General features: G+C 35.8%; 1 protein-coding gene across 1 annotated transcript; it reads right to left on the bottom strand.

The window, feature by feature from the left end:
* Positions 1-463: 463 nt before the first annotated feature.
* On the bottom strand, positions 464-20964 carry LOC132560803 (titin-like). The gene is made up of 16 exons (XM_060225482.1): positions 20885-20964; positions 17443-17533; positions 16726-16850; positions 14002-14178; positions 13131-13263; positions 12057-12175; positions 9776-9928; positions 9037-9360; positions 8278-8357; positions 7075-7300; positions 5711-6169; positions 4861-5130; positions 4061-4387; positions 2684-3022; positions 1832-2155; positions 464-1503 (listed from the first exon to the last, which is right to left on the bottom strand). Exons 1-16 carry the CDS (start codon positions 20961-20963, stop codon positions 1490-1492), a joined length of 3240 nt encoding a protein of 1079 aa, XP_060081465.1. The 5' UTR covers position 20964; the 3' UTR covers positions 464-1489.
* Positions 20965-21306: the final 342 nt, after the last annotated feature.

Genomic DNA, 21306 nt, shown 5'->3' with positions numbered 1-21306 from the left:
CGGGCCCTGGTTTTATTCCCCTTGTGCTTTTTCAGAAGTCTCTTTGTAAATCTTTTTCATTTGGCTCTACCTGTTTTTGTTTTGTCATATTTTGCCATTATTTAATGGAATTTGAGTTTGAATTCAGATTCTGCTTCCATGTAAGTAATTCTTTAGTTATTCATATCAAAGATGGGTCTTCATGAAAACACAATAATAACAATAAACTTTATTTATTTTACTACAATTGTTTTCCCAACTTATATAAATCACCCTTGTTCGCCCTGATGGAAGCGCGCGTGGTCGGGCAGAACTCCCCATACCTTTTTATATCCATTCCGGGAATCGAACCCCTGACGGTCAGGTGAGATGCGAGTGCGTTACCACTGCGCCATCCGACAACCCAAAACAAAACGAATATGATATTGTTTGCTTTTATGGTTTTCTGAACACAGAAAACCTTTTTATTGCTTAATTGTTATTCATTATTGATAATATTTCAAGCAAAAACAATGAATTAATAAAAAAACTCACTCAGTAAAGGTCTCATTCAATATTACACACTATAGATTCTAAGTCAGTATTAAACATATTGTTACTCTAGGTAATGATTTAAGAAAGTTTACATTTAATGTACATTTGGTTTTGGAAAAGGAATAAATATTTGAAATTTTCTTGAAGTGATTTAGAAAAAAAAAATAATATCTCCAATTTTACTTGACAGGAAGCGACAATTGCCACCGAACTATCACCGTTTTGTTATCATTAGACAGATTGCTGGACTTGATAAAGACCTGATAAAGACCTGATAAAGACTTGATAAAGAATAAAAACCGTCATGGTTATGGCACACTGCCAAATCAGTCTGAAATGATTTCTGACTGCATGATCAGTAAAGGAGACAAAGGTAAACAATTCATCTTTAACAAAAGTGTTGTTTTACAACCTCAGATTAGCAATATACTTTATAATGGGTAATATTTAAGGGATATGAATTTCGCTTTATTCGCGGCCATCTTACATTACGCGAGATTAACTACCCACCAAACAATTAACATAGATCAAAATATATATCTGGAATAACTGGGCAAATATCAGCCCCTGAACTTTAACAACTATACAGTATCATATTGTTGCTAATGTTGTGCTTTGTTAACGGTATCAGTAACGTAGGAACTGCTTCGGTGATGGAGTCGACCACGGCGTCCATTATCTGGACCTTACCTCCACTTCCTCCGCAAAAATGTTTCACAACAATAACTGTACACGCAGAACAGTATAAAGCACAGAATGCACTGCTCAAGTGACAAATAAAATAACAGAATAAATGAGGTTATACGTAACAGTATAGATACAGACAGTCAACACTACATATTGTAGCTGTGGTGTTTATCGTTGTATTTCAGGAACAGCTGAAAATCCGCCTCGGGAGTTTCATTGTTATCAGAGTCTTTGCGGTAGAATTTTCTCATTAGTTCCTCATGATGCCAACACCACATTACTTTAAAGGTTATAGCGTGCATACTGTAAATAAAAAATAAATCATATTAAACAGTCGTTCATGTTTGATGCCGATTTTTTTTCAAACATGTTAAAACTAAACTAAACCATTTGATATTTTACCTGATAATTAAAAAAAAATCATCTTTATAATATTTAACAAAAGAAGGAAAGTGAGAATATACTGAAATTTCACCTATTTGTACTCAAACATACAATACATAAGGGCAACTAGAAAACTATGGAGGCGTTATCCGGAACGAAATGTGATATACTTGTCTATATAGAAAGAGCTATAGGTATTCATTTCCTTCTGTTATGCCTCCATTGAAAAACATTCATTGATATTCACCTTCGTCCAGTTTCACAGATCTGTCAGTCATTCCAACTTTGTTGAAGATTTGAACTGTGTAGCGCCCATAGTCTTTGTCCTCGAGTGACGTCACACTCAGCCTCGTTATGGTTCCTATTTTCGCCATTGTTTCCCCATCGGAGGGGACATCAATATCGATGTTCTCGTTTAAGATCCTATATTTAGAAGAATCATTTTCTATTTCCTTACCCTCTTTTAACCATCTGATGAATGTATAACTTGGCGAGGATAAGAATGTCGCATTTATCTCCCCTGTTGAATTTTTGACGTCTGTAACAATATCCCCTACGATCTCAGGAACACCTGTTGGTAGTAGAAGATCAAGTTTCACTTTCACTTTGCACAAATTGCAAGAACGGTATCGAGGTTTTGCCGCTCAACTCATTAGATATTTCAAGTAGAAACCCTCTTTAAAATAGTATTTGAAGTTCAGCACATATCTAGAGGTTTGAGTGAGATAATTTTCCATCAATTTTTTTTAGTATGTTTCAGTTTTTTTAACCTATTTAATAATTAAACACAATTTGAGATGGTAGGCGATTCTTACTAGTTAACAGTATGAAATTTAATCTGGTTGACAATTGTAATGTCAGAACTATCCGGCGTCAAACAATGGGTCGATATTTCCGAAGCACCGGTTTATTTTGTGTTTGGATCAGTTTTTTTCTTTCCTTTTTCTTCTTCTTTTGAACAATGCGAGGAAAGAAAGAAAGAAAAGAAAAAAAGAAAGAAAGACAATGATAAGACCAGTATGACAAAATATCTATATTTATCATAAAATCGATCCATAAATTACCATCTTTATTGTTTATGATATTTATCTATAAATACCTTGGTCAGGTTTCGCTAACCACACTGGGATTACTGCTTTTCCCGCCTTATTTGACACAACGACGTCATACCTCCCGTAATCCTCATCTGAAACACACGTGACAGTGAGGGTGGTAGATTGCTCACGCATGATTCTCACAACTGTATCATCACTGTAGGAAAAAGTGGAGGAACCAGTCTCAATTTCGTATTTATTGACAGGATGATTTTCCCGCACCTCCTTTCCATTAAAGGACCAATCCACACTGAATTTGTTGTAGTAGGAGAAGAAGACTACACGGAGTATTGCAGATCCGCCATCATGTGAAACGCTGACGTGATTTGAAGATACAGGATTGGCTGAAATATTTAACATTCCGTCACGTTTTTTAAATAAATCACACAGATTTGTTCAAATGCACAAAGGTAAGTAGATTATTCAGTACAAGTGTAATATTAGATACAGTAGAGCCATATCCAAAATGAAACTACACTCAAACTTGTCTCAGTCACCTGTCTGTAAAGGCCGATTTTCTAAACTCACTTGAATGGCATGTATAGAGAAGTATGACTGTCCTTCACACAGCTGTTAGAGGTGGTGAAATATCCGCATGTGCCATATCTATAGCTATTTCTAAACAGATCGTTAAGTAAAGGGACACATTTGATTATCTGAAAAATAGCGATGGTCACAAGAGTTTGGCGGACTTTAAACACAGAACATTTTTAATTCTGAAAATGATAGGTTTCATACTGGTAACACTTCTAAACCTACGTATGGCCGTAGAGATTTGCATGTATTTTAGAGGCGCGTATATTTTCATTATCAAAGAACGTCACCAAATTAAGATTAAATTTCCGTAACTGCTGTTGTTCGCCGTCTTTATCGGTAATGTTTTTCTTTTAATTTAAGACCAAGACATATTTTCAAAATTAACTCTCGATGACCAATCTTAATTGTTTTCTCGTCTAACTTTGGTCATTGTGGTCTGCTATCATATCTATGACACTATATCAAAATTTACAGAATTCCATAATGTACTTTGTTCTATAACGATGACCTGATTTGTTCACTTTGCCTATTTGGTGTACCTTTCAGAATTTAAAATTAACGATATAACCGATTCCTTTCATCAACCACTTATCACTATCTTTTCCTACACCTTCAAGAACAGCTCGTCACTTAGCTGTGCAATAAGCGTCATGATTTCAATATCATTATAGTAATAGGATGAAGCATAAATTGGACGTTGCTGTAAGTATGTATCAGAGTGTCGTTGTTTTGGCATGGATTGACTCATATTAACATGGTGGGTTTCTTCGATGAAGCATAAATTGGCACGTTACACCTTGTGAGTTTGAATTATGTTTCATTTATAACAAAATGAATGTACATACCATACTCAGGATTTTGAACTTCGATGATATGCTCGGAAATTCCCATTTCATTTGAGACTGTAATCTTATATATCCCAAAGTCTCTTCCATCTAGTGAGGACAATGTGATAGAGGTCACGTGACCCGCCTGTCTACATGTCTTTCCATGCATCGGTAGAACCACGTCACGTGATTTTGTTACCATGGTGATTTTAGAAGATGAACTGATCTGGTCTCTATTTCTGTACCAAGTGATTCGGTGATGAGGAGGATAAGAAAAGAATGGTACTTCAATGTGTAAGGTGTTTCTCATGATGTCTACAGTGGATTCGAGAATCACAGGGACAGCTGAAAATAAAAGACTACCATCGTATTATTTCGTATGTTTTTCAATGATTGAATTAATTATTAGGAATTAGTAAAGTAAATTATAAAGGCTTTCTTTACTTTTAATTTTTAATGAAAGGACATCTTTGTCAACACAAGGACGGCGATTTAACCACAATACAAAATTGCTGGGGTCATTTTGTCGACACATTAAACAGTGCATTACGTCAATTCAGATGGGCATTTGGTTATCAGAGTTACTATCAGTAGTCGTTTATCGAATGAAATACAATAGACAAATCGTCATTGAACGAAACTTTTATAAATGTCATACATTTAAGCCTATGCGTGTATGTAGATATATACTATATAATTAACTTTTTTTTATAAATAAAGTGGCGACATCAATTGTTTTCACTGTAGGATCAAGCTGTGTTCACTTCTTGCATATAATATATCAGAGACAATGCAACCATTTTCGTTATTTCCCGTACCTCTAACTGTGAGTGTAGTTTTATCATGCTGAATAGCCACGTCATTTCCGGTTTCTTTTTCCGTAGCAACACACGTGTAAGTGCCTGCGTCCGAATGCATGCACAGAGGGATTGTCAGAGTGTTGATTGATCCATCTTGATGCCCGGGAAGGTACCTAACGGTCTCACCATCGTAGGAATGAATCCAGGATTGGTTACTTGAAGAACAGGCAGTGACGTTACATGTAAGTCTTATTGTGTCCGCCTGGTTGCACGTGACATGAGGAAATACTAGAGCAGAGTGTATACTTATGTTAAAAATAAAAAGAAATGATCTTCAACTTTTCAATATATGGAAATTGTTTGTCGTTGAGAAAAGAAATGATATCTACTGAATTATGGGGCTAGTACAACTCCCCTTATACGTTTAACATTTCTTTCGATTGGCTTTCGTTTCGAGGCCGTTAGCACCACGACTGACGATTGACGAAGGAAAAATCAGATGTATGATGCAGTTTAATCCAACTCTACTGTATCTAACTCTAAATTTGTATTAAAGTGTGCTATTTGTGTGTCCTTTGTTTAATCTTAACCGAAACTGATTCCATTAAATGAAGTCAATGTGTATACTTAACTATGTATGGGGCTGTCTTTTCCGCTGTCAATGCCGGAATACAGCAAAAATATATCTTACTGATACAAAGCTACATGTATTAACAAGATAGATCCAAACATTCTGACTATTTATCAATTATTGCTTAAACACATTTATATTCAAGCAAGCGATTTTGGAAGTGTAGATGATAGTCTACGATATTTTGAAATCATAGAAACTTGATTACGCATGCGTTATAAAAAAAACCCACAATACCTTCCGGCGCGATGACGTCAATAACGTGGCGCGATATCCCAGCGCCATTCTCTACAACTACACGGTAGACGCCAAAGTCCTCGGGAGTTACGTCAGATATAGTAAGCATAGCAACATAGCTAGAAGCAGGTTGTGTTGACGATCTATCACCGCCGATGGTAGGGCAGTCATAGCCATTACTATTGCTACTATTGTTAGTGTGACCTTGATGTGTTGTTGAAATGCGTTTGAACTCTGTTAAAGTTACAGCAACCGGATATCCGTTTGTGGACCAATCCTGGGCGGAAATCCCTTGCCATTTCGCATAGGGACGGTATTTGGATGATTTCTCCAAGCGATTGCCTCCATGATACCATTTTATCGTTGGATACGCGATATTTGAGTCAAAATTCACCGAAAGAGTCAGATTTCTGTTACTTAGCTTCACGGGTGAAGGAGTCGCCAATATTTTTGGAAGTTCTGAAATAAAGACATTGGATGACTAAGGCCATGCGACAATTGCTTGTGTAAAACGCTGCCTTACACACGAATATAAAAGGAAAGATGCGTTTCTAATGTATGTAAACTAATTTGTTGATTCTGTTAAGCCAAAAACATCATTTTCATTTAAGGATAAACTTTCTAATATCAATTTTATGTTATTGAGCCAATACACAACAAGGGAAATGAACTCTGTTAATGAAAAGAATACACTCCACTTTTTGTGTTGTGAATCAATTAATTAAATATAGATACATACCAAAGTTCATGTTTATAAGTTGACGTGTATAACGGACTCTATTCTTTGATAAATTCTCACACCGTCTATTACAAGATATAGGGGAAATATTTTCATGTTCATTTTTTACGAATCACGAACTGCATTCCAACGTTATGGTCAACAGGTGGTCAGTCAGGATTGCGACGGTTAAAGTTTGTCATTTTGTTCAGAAATACTCCATTGATCTTCAAATCATTTCCGGCAAAATGTTTGAATTATGATTCTATTTACAGGTCCTTTTAACGTTTTTTTTTAATGCAGATTTCCGATTATCTCTATTTTTTGTTTTTCTCAATTTTGAGACTGATAGAAAAATAAACATGGCGGACTTATGAACATTCGGTATTCTGACAATCAGAAAGACCTGAGTTAATTGTTTTTATATGAAATCATTTTTGCTAAACGATGTTCACATATAGTGATGCAAAAATGATAACACTTCAGACGGACGAATGAAGGTACAAGAAGACGAAAGATGTGGAACCAGGATAGATCATAAATTGGCAAAAAATGCCAATAATTTAAGTACCTTGAATGTCGTGCAACAGGATAGATTACCAGATTTTTTCTTAATTGTATATTAGATAATTTCTTTACTTTCTACCTGATGCGGGGAAATCCATGTGTATGTAAATTTCGGACGTCCCCAAATCGTTCCTGATTATAAACCTGTATTCCCCGTAGTCATTCTCTGTTGGGAATGCTGGACTCAGAACGGATTTATAAATGGCCATGTCGTCATTTCCGTTTTCATAATTTTCAACAAACTCCGTTGTTATATGTACGTCACTTCCGGAAGCGAGGATGCGTTGTGTCTTGTACCATTCAGCCTAACAAAATGACACAAATATCCAATGGTTTTATTTTAATAACCATCAAGAGAAAAAGGTCTGACACGTCGAACTTTGTTTCAAAGGATCAATCTGTTTAAATTTTTGTATCTAGTATATAGAAATAGTTTACAAAGTGTATGATAGAACATTGCAAATACACTTAAAAGATCATTTGTTCAATTTCTAATTTATAAAGACATTTTACATAATTCGTTGATTCTATACTTTTTCAAGAATAATTTGTAAATTCCAGTTACATTGTAATACTAAGTATTATTTTTATCTCATCTTTTAAGATGATAAATATTTATTTCTCCAACATTTCAGATTTTAACCCCTAAGGTTGGCTTACATCATCGGTATTAAGGATTTAATTATTTTCTGAAAAGGAAAAGTACATGCAGGAATTATCCAACCTACAAAACTAGATTTAAAATGTCCATTACGTCATGTAAGTATATGATCCTGCGAGAGGTTCCGTTTGATAAGTGAATTTTTTGAAACAAGCCTAAGAACTTCTTTTTCCTTTCAGCTCGACAAAGAGGCCTACAGAAACGAAAAAAAATCCTGACATGTTTCATAAATCACTTATCAAATGAAAACGAACTAAAGATTCCTTTATCACGTGATCGATTTTTCAGCAAATATGATAAAAAACAATTTTCGTCATCTTTAAAGTAATGTCTGCTCTACATTGATTCGTAACAATTTCTGTGAAAATGTGATGTCTGCTGACTATACATGACAATGAAAATATAATTAAATCACAAGTTAATTAACCAGAACTGATTGTTTTACTCTGCAAGAGAGACGTCATTATTCAGTTTGGTTAAAAACGATCTGTCATGTTATAGGGCATTATTATCTCGATGGTTATATTCCGAAATCTTAGTATTCAAAGCAGTATCCATTAAAACAAAAAATGACAGTATAAATATGCTATAAATAGAGACTATGTTGTAAATGTATATTACCTTGAAGTTTGGGTATGCAGCAAAAGTGACTGTAATCGAAGCATTTTCTGGAAACACGGCATAATTCTGTACAACAGGAACTGCAACATTAACATTTATTACTTCATATGGTGGAATTGCTTCTCATAAAAAGTTGATGGAAGATAAAGAAATTATCAAATGGAAATATTGAAATTAATCTAGTTTATTATCTAAAACAAGCAGATACATAGAGATACATGGTCAGTGTCTTAAACTATAAGCTGTATTTTGGCGAGGGTGACGAAAGAGCAAAGTGGCGAGCCTCTTGGGAGCATCTTTTGTCTTTCAGTACCGAGCCATAATACAGATTGTATTTTAAGACACTGACCATATATTCTATTTATCCTGCAACATTGACTGAAAATCAAGCTGTTCAATCTTCGTTTAGCTGACGTCGACGTTACGCTGAATTTTGCCCGATGGATGCCAAAATAATTCTTCCGCACGGAAATATAGTTCTAAACTTTATCTGATAGAACAGCGATTTTATGAATTTTCATAGATCAATATGTTCATTACAACATGTCAAATTGCTTACTGCAACAACTATTCATTTTTCTAAACGTAATATTCAAGTTAATTCAGAGAGTAATTCTGTCGAATTACCGCACGTGCTAAAATACAGCTGTTTTCCTTCACTGCCGAATACAGCAAACATATATGTGGCAGGTGTATCCCGACAACGGTGGTGCCAGGTACAGGATAAATTTATTTATCTTCAACATGTAATTAGATTACCTGAATTTCTTCTAAGATTGACAGTACGTTCTCCAACACCAAACTCGTTCACGACTGCTATTTTGTACATGCCAATATCTTGTGAATCTGGGTTCGTTATTATGAGCTTGGCTGTGAATCCCTCCACGGTGACGTCAGTCTCCGGCTCCATTCTAACCTTAGCTGGGGTGACGGTGAATATGTGTTTTTCGTCTTGGTGAATGATGACGTCATTTCTACTCCAATACACCTTACGGTGTGGTGTACTCGATGTGAAATCCACTGACAAGTCCGCCGAGCGTTCGGTCATTTTGATAGCTACCGACTCTGACAGTGTAGGAGTCGCTGAAATGTAAATATATTAGAATTATCCAAGTTTATCAAATTAAACAAACGACGTCAATCAAGGATAGATATAAAAATAATATATAGCTTTATTTAGTCTTATTACACATAAGTAAAATATTTAAGTGTGGCGTTTCGATGACGATACTGTCACCTTCATTAGACAAATGACCAGCGTGAAGTGTGTTAGCTCTGTTGTATAGAGTGTCCGAGATGGTACAGAATCATGCTTTATACATATGTAAAGGCAACTGTCCAGTACCAAAAAGCGATGGTATTATCTTACCATCTCGTCACACTAATTATGTGTATAAAGAATTATAGTTCAGAAGAAAAATTCTGTCGATTCTGTACCATCTCGTACCCTCTATAAAACATCATGTAGTGAGTTATTGTATAGAAAGTCTCATAATACGCCTCATTCGGGTGTATGACAAATGAAAGCCTCGTCCTGATGCTGTGTCGTCAGTCTTAAACTCGATAACAATTGAGGTTCCAGAAGACGTGATCAACTGAGGCTCCACATTTCCGGATAACTTGATCAACACGGGGTCAAACGCGGTATCACCTATTGAGAAACACACATGAACAATATATTTCATTCTCGCTATCACCTGTTGCATGACAATTGCTCAAAAGAATACAAACTCGAAATCACTACCTGAGTGACACGTGATCAAAAAATTACAAAATCAGAATCACTTATTGAGTGACACACGTGACAGGGTTAAAAACTTGGCATTTTTTATTAAAAAAACACCTGATCAAAAGATTACAAACTCGGTATCACCGATTGAGTGAAACTTGATCAGATGATCACAAACTCGGTATCACCGATTGAGTGAAACATGATCAGAAGATCACAAACTCGGTATCACCGATTGAGTGAAACTTGATCAGATGATCACAAACTCGGTATCACCGATTGAGTGAAACTTGATCAGAAGATCACAAACTCGGTATCACCGATTGAGTGAAACTTTATCAGATGATAACAAACTCGGTATCACCGATTGAGTGAAACTTGATCAGATGATAACAAACTCGGTATCACCGATTGAGTGAAACTTGATCAGATGATCACAAACTCGGTATCACCGATTGAGTGAAACTTGATCAGATGATCACAAACTCGGTATCACCGATTGAGTGAAACTTGATCAGAAGATCACAAACTCATTATCACCGATTGAGTGAAACATGATCAGATGATCACAAACTCGGTATCACCGATTGAGTGAAACTTGATCAGATGATCACAAACTCATTATCACCGATTGAGTGAAACATGATCAGATGATCACAAACTCGGTATCACCGATTGAGTGAAACTTGATCAGATGATCACAAACTCGGTATCACCGATTGAGTGAAACTTGATCAGATGATCACAAACTCGGTATCACCGATTGAGTGAAACTTGATCAGATGATCACAAACTCGGTATCACCGGTTGAGTGAAACTTGATCAGATGATCACAAACTCGGTATCACCGATTGAGTGAAACTTTATCAGAAGATCACAAACTCATTATCACCGGTTGAGTGAAACTTGATCAGAAGATCACAAACTCGGTATCACCGGTTGAGTGAAACTTGATCAGAAGATCACAAACTCATTATCACCGGTTGAGTGAAACTTGATCAGAAGATCACAAACTCGGTATCACCGGTTGAGTGAAACTTGATCAGAAGATCACAAACTCGGTATCACCGATTGAGTGAAACTTGATCAGATGATCACAAACTCGGTATCACCGGTTGAGTGAAACTTGATCAGAAGATCACAAACTCGGTATCACCGATTGAGTGAAACATGATCAGATGATAACAAACTCGGTATCACCGATTGAGTGAAACTTGATCAGAAGATCACAAACTCGGTATCACCGATTGAGTGAAACTTGATCAGATGATCACAAACTGGGTATCACCGATTGAGTGAAACTTGATCAGAAGATCACAAACTCGGTATCACCGATTGAGTGAAACATGATCAGATGATCACAAACTCGGTATCACCGATTGAGTGAAACATGATCAGATGATCACAAACTCGGTATCACCGATTGAGTGAAACTTGATCAGATGATAACAAACTCGGTATCACCGATTGAGTGAAACTTGATCAGATGATCACAAACTCGGTATCACCGATTGAGTGAAACATGATCAGATGATCACAAACTCGGTATCACCGATTGAGTGAAACATGATCAGAAGATCACAAACTCGGTATCACCGATTGAGTGAAACATGATCAGATGATCACAAACTCGGTATCACCGATTGAGTGAAACTTGATCAGAAGATCACAAACTCGGTATCACCGATTGAGTAACTTGATCAGATGATCACAAACTCGGTATCACCGATTGAGTGAAACTTGATCAGATGATCACAAACTCGGTATCACCGATTGAGTGAAACATGATCAGATGATCACAAACTCGGTATCACCGATTGAGAGTCACACGTGATCAAGAAGCTAATTAAAATTCGCTTCTGGTTTTTTAATTAGCCTCTAGAGTTCTATATATGAAACTTGATTGCTTTCTATTTGTTGACGATATACGTACATAAAGTACACATGAGAATGATAGTATTTTGATTAATACCTATCATTTTAAGTATCTGTTTATTTGTTGTAAAGCGAATCAAATAGGCCTATCAACAGGCTTGATGACGTCACATACCGTTGTAGATGACAAGGTGGTCGTACGTTTCCTCTAGTGAAAAAGAATGGATTGTGACATGTATGACGTCATCATTGCAGATGTCATCAGATTTTATCGTCCACTTACAGTCCAGTGAGCTGAAATAAAGCAATTTCAGGCATCTTTCACAGTTAGTGATACATTCATATATCTAATAATATCGAGGTAATGCTGACATTCAAAGTGTCAAAAAGTCTGACGGAAATTAACGAATACTTTCCGATTAATGTCGGTTCTATTCGGAAATCCGATTTCACATTTCCTCGACGGAAATTAACGAATAGTTTCCGAAAGTGTTGGTTCTGTTCGGAAATCCGTTTTCACATTTCCTCACATTCTGAAGAAATGTGCAATATCGCCGTATTTATTTCATTTGAATACATACATAAAACAGCTTTATTACGACATAAATACATTTTTGAAGTCCGAGAGTTTTTTTCAGTGATCTTTAGAAAAAAGAAATTTGTTAATGTTAATTGTTATTCATAGACAAGGTTTTAATTATCTTATTACACGCCAAATAATATATCTGATTTTCATTTAATGGTGATCAAATATCTTACACGTCTTTATTTTCATATCAACAAGATGTGTATATGAAACATTATGTCCCCGTTTGCAACGAAAATCTGAAGTGGGGCATTAAAACTGTACTGTGTAAGGCATGTGAAAATTGGAAGCACACTTTTTGAACCAATAATGTCATTGCGGTGATGATTATTGGAAATTGCTAAGTTCAAGGGGCGTAACTCTGTCAAATATTAAAGCGTACCTCTTACAATACAAAGTTAAGGCCAGTGTTTAAGTTTTTCAAATGTAGATCAAAAATCATGGTCACGGTCACATGATAAAAAAAATCGTACCGCCAGAAAGGTCTTTTCACAAGGAACACACATGCCAAATATGAAAGCCCAACCTATTACGGTACAATAGTTATATGCGAGGGTAAAGTTGACAGATGAAAAACAAACAAACAGACATCACAACACAATATGCCCCCAATCATTCGATCAAGGGGCATAACCATTTTTAAATGGTATCATCTTCTCTTACTTGCCGTATTCTCGAGGGTATCCTGGAGATGTGACAACGTTCGGTGTTTGGTATGCAATTAGGAATTCATCTCCACACGTATCAGAAACGGAATTCTCAATCTTTCCATTTTCTGTGTCCGAAGGCAACAGACCTACAACAGTAACAAGTTATTCTCTGAAGTAACAAAAGTCACATAACAGAACATTACTTCTCGATACAAATTGAGAATTAAGCATAAATGAAATTATTAAACTGCATTGTAAAGATGTTTCGTCACTCTGGAACTAGGCAGGGGTCAATATGCTTACACCCTGAAGGCGAATGTAGAAAAATTAAATTGTTCAAAATGCATGTGAAAATTGAGGCTTGGGGGTGAACTAACCATGATATTCAATGAACTTCAGGTTTGAAAATAATTTTAGTCGGGATGGTCAGCATACATAGAATAGAAGTGTTTACACCAAAATTGATGTAATTTGGTTTGATGAACAAGATAGTGTAGAAACTTTACACTTAAATTTCTTACTCTTTATTGGGTCTATCATCTTATTTCCTTTTGGATTTTGATGGATTGGTGTTCAGTTATTTATGGCTTGAGTAGCTAGGTATATGTCTATATTTAGATATCACGTGCTGCCATCTACACGATGGTACGTTAATCACTGATTAGATAACTAATTCACGACAATGGACATCTTTAAACATACATCCCACAACAAATATACCTACATGCCCGCGGGGAAATATTCTCGATAAACTATAATATTGTCATTAAGCAACATAATACTCTTTTCCTTATGGTCATCATTCAGAACATCATTATCAAAAACATAACAGTTCAGTCAACATCATAATTATAAGGGATATTGAAGATTACTAAACAACTCGCCTTTGGGTGTATTACGATAACGGAACTGAAAATTACGCTGACTGTAGTGATCACCCCGGACTGTAAACACTATGGTTAAAAATCTTCCAGACGACCGTCTTGGCCCAAAGCTTCTCTCACTATTGCTATATCGGTGTTTGACATACGTTGCAATGGTTGGGTACATTGAAGACAATCCTGCAACGTCAAAGAAAATGTGACAATCAGCACATGTATGAAGCCTACGTACCTCTAATATCAGATATATCCATTATTTATAATCACTTTTAATTATCATTATAAGATCAGAGGTTTTGGAATTGTTACCTTGATTTTTTCGGTCATGGATAGAATTTATCAGCAGACTATATAGTAATCATGTCTTACCAGAAAAGTTAACTAGGGTTTATACACACCAGCATATCCTACCAGAAAAGTTACCCAGTGTTTATACACACCAGCATGCCCTACCAGAAAAGTTACCCAGTGTTTATGCACACCAGCATATCCTACCAGAAAAGTTACCTAGGGTTTATACACACCAGCATGCCCTACCAGAAAAGTTACCCAGTGTTTATACACACCAGCATATCCTACCAGAAAAGTTACCCAGGGTTTATACACACCAGACTATATAGTAATCATGTCCTACCAGAAAAGTTACCCAGGGTTTATACACACCAGCATGTCCTACCAGAAAAGTTACCCAGGGTTTATACACACCGGACTATATAGTAATCATTTCCTACCAGAAAAGTTACCCAGGGTTTATACACACCAGACTATATAGTAATCATGTCTTACCAGGAATGTTACCTAGGGTGTATACACACCAGCATGTCCTATCAGAAAAGTTACCTAGGGTTTATACACACGAGACTATATAGTTATCATGTCTTACCAGGAATGTTACCTAGGGTTTATACACACCAGCATGTCCTACCAGAAAAGTTACCCAGGGTTTATACACACCAGCATGTCCTATCAGAAAAGTTACCTAGGGTTTATACACACCAGACTATATAGTTATCATGTCCTACCAGAAAAGTTACCCAGTGTTTATACACACCAGCATATCCTACCAGAAAAGTTACCCAGTGTTTATACACACCAGCATGTCCTATCAGAAAAGTTACCTAGGGTTTATACACACCAGACCATATAGTAACCATGTCCTACCAGAAAAGTTACCCTGGGTTTATACACACCAGACTATATAGTAATCATGTCCTACCAGAAAAGTTACCTAGGGTTTATACACACCAGCATGTCCTACCAGAAAAGTTACCCAGTGTTTATACACACCAGCATGTCCTATCAGAAAAGTTACCTAGGGTTTATACACACCAGACTATATAGTAATCATGTCTTACCAGGAATGTTACCTAGGGTGTATACACACCAGCATGTCCTATCAGAAAAGTTACCTAGGGTTTATACACACGAGACTATATAGTTATCATGTCTTACCAGAAAAGTTACCCAGGGTTTATACACACCAGCATGTCCTATCAGAAAAGTTACCTATGGTTTATACACACGAGACTATATAGTTATCATGTCTTACCAGAAAAGTTACCCAGGGTTTATACACACCGGACTATATAGTAATCATTTCCTACCAGAAAAGTTACCCAGGGTTTATACACACCAGACTATATAGTAATCATGTCTTACCAGGAATGTTACCTAGGGTGTATACACACCAGCATGTCCTATCAGAAAAGTTACCTAGGGTGTATACACACCAGCATGTCCTATCAGAAAAGTTACCTAGGGTTTATACACACGAGACTATATAGTTATCATGTCTTACCAGAAAAGTTACCCAGGGTTTATACACACAGGACTATATAGTAATCATTTCCTACCAGAAAAGTTACCCAGGGTTTATACACACCAGACTATATAGTAATCATGTCCGACCAGAAAAGTTACCTAGGGTTTATATACACCAGCATATCCTACCAGAAAAGTTACCCTGGGTTTATACACATCAGTATGTCCTACCAGAAATGTTACCCTGGGTTTATACACACCAGACTATATAGTAATCATGTCCTACCAGAAAAGTTACCCATTGTTTATACACACCAGCATATCCTACCAGAAAAGTTACCCAGTGTTTATACACACCAGCATGTCCTATCAGAAAAGTTACCTAGGGTTTATACACACCAGACCATATAGTAACCATGTCCTACCAGAAAAGTTACCCTGGGTTTATACACACCAGACTATATAGTAATCATGTCCTACCAGAAAAGTTACCTAGGGTTTATACACACCAGCATGTCCTACCAGAAAAGTTACCCAGTGTTTATACACACCAGCATGTCCTATCAGAAAAGTTACCTAGGGTTTATACACACCAGACTATATAGTAATCATGTCTTACCAGGAATGTTACCTAGGGTGTATACACACCAGCATGTCCTATCAGAAAAGTTACCTAGGGTTTATACACACGAGACTATATATATGTCCTACCAGAAAAGTTACCCAGGGTTTATACACACCAGCATGTAGTAATCCTATCAGAAAAGTTACCTATGGTTTATACACACGAGACTATATAGTTATCATGTCTTACCAGAAAAGTTACCCAGGGTTTATACACACCAGACTATATAGTAATCATGTCCTACCAGAAAAGTTACCCAGGGTTTATACACACCAGCATATCCTACCAGAAAAGTTACCCAGGATTTATACACACCGGACTATATAGTAAGCATTTCCTACCATCGTAGATGTTGATGTGTAGGGAATAGTCGTTACGACGGGCCAATCCCTGGACGTCAACCTCTACCCCAACACCGTTACAGTCATCTCGTTCTATGATCCAAGTACAGTTACTCGGATTAGACCTAGAAGTAAACAGCATGCTGTGAAGTCTGTAGAAGAATACCTACTAAGTAATTATCACTATTCACAGTAAAGAATTAGTGTTGCTACATCATACAGCTGTTTCGTCCTTCTAGGACTGATCAGTGATGCTACATCATACACCTGTTTCGTCCTTCTAGGACTCGTCAGTGATACTACATCATACAGCTGTTTCGTCCTTCTAGGACTCGTCAGTGATACTATATTATACAGCTGTTTCGTCCTCTTAGGACTCGTCAGTTATACTATATCCAACAGCTATTTCGTCCTTCTAGGATTCGTCAGTGATACTACATCATACAGCTGTTTCGTCCGTCTAGCACTCGTCAGTGATGCTACATCATACAGCTGTTTTGTCCTTCTAGGACTCGTCAGTGATACTACACCATACAGCTATTTTGTCCTTGTAGGAGTCGTCAGTGATACTACATCATACAGCTGTTTCGTCCTTGTAGGATTCGTCAGTGATACTACATCATACAGCTATTTTGTCCTTGTAGGATTCGTCAGTGATACTAATGGCCTTGAATTTTAAACACAGGAGATAATCATTAACTGGACTGAATGTGATACCTAGCACGTGTAACAATGTCAATCTCTGTGTAACGTTTACTGGACTTCACGTATTGCGGGCTTCCAGGGCAATTGTGCGATCTGACGAAACCTGCAAATGAAAAAAAAGGTCATTTGAATTAATTCTTAGGTTAATGATCTAGTTAATATTTAAACTTTCTTACTTGTTACTGCTACTATTTCAACTAATTGACCTCCTGTCGCTGTACTTGAAGTATTGAATGTCTACACATGTACAGCCCAGGCTATGAAATGGACTTCCAAAGTCTAGATTGGACATAACTCAGACTAGATCTATTTTCCAGGGTTTATCATATCAATAACAACAGAGAAAATACCGAAATCTCAAAGAAATCAGAACTCAATAATAACTTTACGGGGACAATAAGACCAGGTGTTCCAGAAGGATAAGTGTCTTCTGTTTCATCGACGAAACCCGCCATGAAATTATCATGCCCAAGCATAGATTTTGTGCTCAAGCAATTTTTTTTATAATTCACCTAAATAATATAAAATAATACAAATGTGAAATTTAAACCTTGAATATAGATTTGACTTGAAGTCCTTTCAAAATTGTATTTAAATCTTCGGCAAAATCATTCTTATTTATTAATTTTTAACTTAAACAAGACATAAGGCTTGAGCACGAAATCCATGCTTGAACATGAGAACGGTTTCATGAACACGGGCCCTGGTGTTCCGGAAGGGTAAGTGTCTTCTTTTTCATCGACGAAACCCGCCATGAAAATCTTGGTCAATCCAAGTCCAGCTTCAATAGAATATTGTTCGATGAGATCATAATGATGACAGTAAACGTCTCCATAATCTTCATCAATCTGTACCATTCTAATTTGTCTGTCAGTTGCCGACATTTCGCACGAAAATTATGATATATTATTAAATCTTACCTGAAACAAGCGCTGTTATTGGTTAGTTCTTATGATATAGCATGACGTCGCTGTTTGTTATGTTACTTTTGATTGGCTATCATGTCGGCAAATGAATGATTATGCATGTGAATTTAAATGTGTATTAAAATATATGCACAGAATGTAGAACTATGTTATTTTTGTATAAATGAATTAATAAGGCGGCAAGTACATGTTTGCACTTTAATTAAAACTTTGTATCACGTGACACAGAGATATTTGGAACGACGCCAGGCTCATTTCGTCGAATGTGTAGAAAGATTATCAGATCTAAACGGCTTCATTAGGATAACGTTTTTCTATCATTCAGTTATGATTTATATATAATATACACTTTATTTATTTTTGTATTAATCACTCTTGTTCGCCCAGATGGGAGGGGTCTTACTATAGGAGGAAACCAGAATTCCCGGGGGAAACCCAGGTGGTCGGGCAGGTAACCCCATACTTTTTCACGTCCGTTCCGGAAATCGAACACGGAGCGGTTAGGTGAAAGACGAGCGCGTTACCACTGCGCCACCCGACCACTTACACTAATGATGAACGTATTTAAAGCTAAAGATGTAGACATGATTTGAGAAGGTGTCGAAATAACCCGATATATGTAACATGGTGACATAAACTGTAAATTATCTCGAGTTTAACTGGGATTGTACAGTAGATACACATATGAGTAACATTTTTCAATACTGATTTAGAACTAGATCCAAAAGAGTCGGCTAACTAATAAAACTATATCAAACAGCTGTTTCGTCCTTCTAGTGATGTTAAGGGCCGAAATGCTGATTAATTCGATTTAAACATATATTTATTGCCATAATTATCAGCAACAGAATTGGTGGGTACAAGTTATTACAACACTATGTAAAATATACGATAAATTATTTATTATTGATATATTTCGTTTGCTTTTCTGACGTCATAGTTTAGTCTGCATACATGAGGCTCGAAGTAGCACCGTGCCAAATGTCTAGATGTACGATGCAGTTTATAATTCATCGTTTGGCATGCGTCGTATCTATCATTTAATATGCATAGAATATATGTATTCGTTTGTCTATAAGCAGTCGTCTTTACTAAGATGTTACCGCCTGATTTTTCAATCGTTTTTGTAGTGCATTGTAAAACTTTAACATTTGTAAATTAAAAAAGTAAAAAGTACGATAGAGGTGAAATAAGTCTTAAATGGTAGTCATCACCTTTATATCAGAAATACATTTTAACACTTCAGATCTACAAAGAAAAAGTATTTGAAAAGAAAATGAAAATATAATTTACAAAGAATATGTACTTCCTTGTAAACACGAAACAATGAAACGTCAAAATTAATTTACTAAGAACCTATTTTATTTTTCTTAGTTTTAATGAAGTTTTATTGTGTAAACCTTGTGGTCTGTTTACTGAGAGAAAATATGAAGTTCTGATTTTTCAATTCATTTTGACCAATCAGATCACTGATAACAAATCTCCCAGAATCCATTGCGAAATTCAGGAACGACAACTCTGGTAGAGTTAGACTTTTGAATTAGTAACAAACTCTCGCCTTGCCGTGCTCTTGATGTGTATTCACTTATTGTATGTCGATTGATTTGGAAATATTTATCGTATCAAATTTCTCATCCTGTTTGATTAAATGTAAATATTCACCAAGAAACAAAGACTATCCCCTATTAATGTATGATAAGATATTCATGATAAAAAATCATCTGGAACTGGTAATTAAACCGCAAGATCATCATATGTCTTAGGTGTTCCATTTTCGTTCATTTTGCCGGTATTCTTAAACCCAAGAAGTTAAATATCAACAAATAAATAAAGAATATTTGCTTCCTAACATAATTCTGACTACTTGTATCCGTCATTACATCGGCAAAAGTTTTGAATCAGAAGATTTAAATATATTTCACATATTGTAAGGCTATAGATACATAACTAAGAAAAAAATAGGGAACAACATAATTTTTGTTTGTTTTTTATTTATTTTTTTTTTCCAATTAATCAATTATTTTCAATAAATCATTTTCGATCATCTACGAATAAAGTCGTTGGCTAACTGGGGATAAAACTGCTGTCATGGTTGAGTTGATTTTAAGACCAGGAACGTCGTTATTGAGAAATCTTTCCTTCTGTATTTGTGAAAAACTCGGCATTACGAGATTGGGTGATTTCTAAGTGATGAGATTTTCAGAACAATTTTCAGTTTGATTTTTCAATTAGATACAATATACAAATGACGGGAAAGTTCGTGGAACTCTTCGGTGGATACCGACTTTTACGCTTGAATGATTTTAATACCCATATTTGATTTTGTATTCAGATTAATTGCCGATTTTTTAAAAATGTTTTTCAAAAGTGATTTTATTTTCACTTATATACAGTGATTCATCAAGAAAACATGCTTACACAGAAAACAAACAAGAAAACAAATTAGGATTCATTTTCAACATGGTAATGATGGAAATTCAAATACTTCGTATCTGGTTTTTTTCCCAGAAACTATTAATGTCACTTACCCTCAGATGGCGTTATCAATATCAATCCGACCAATGTGAAGTAGAAACGATTGGAAATAATTCCATTTCGAGGAGACATGTTGATGGTCATGTACACCAAGGCCTAATGCATCGTGTACACAGAAGAATGATATATATATATATATATATATATATATATATATATATATATATATATATATAAAGCTTCGGCTCATGCACGAGGCCTATAAAGGGAAACTATCAGTATTTTTTTTTGTACAACAGAGAACAATATATATCTTTTTTTTTTTTTTTTTTATGTTTTTTTTTTTTTAAATAACAATTGTATTCCAATTATACCCGTTCTAATTATCATCGTCAACAATTCGTATCCGGATATTATTTTATTTTCTTATCTTGTATTTTATATTATCTCCCGGGGTTACCTGACAAACTCGATT

Source organism: Ylistrum balloti, unplaced genomic scaffold, assembly GCF_031769215.1.
Source record: "Ylistrum balloti isolate Yb309-2 unplaced genomic scaffold, AGI_CSIRO_Ybal_v1 Utg371114, whole genome shotgun sequence".
NCBI lineage: Eukaryota > Metazoa > Mollusca > Bivalvia > Pectinida > Pectinidae > Ylistrum > Ylistrum balloti.
Note: the sequence above shows the minus strand (reverse complement) of the source record. Positions and strands in the feature narration are given on the sequence as shown.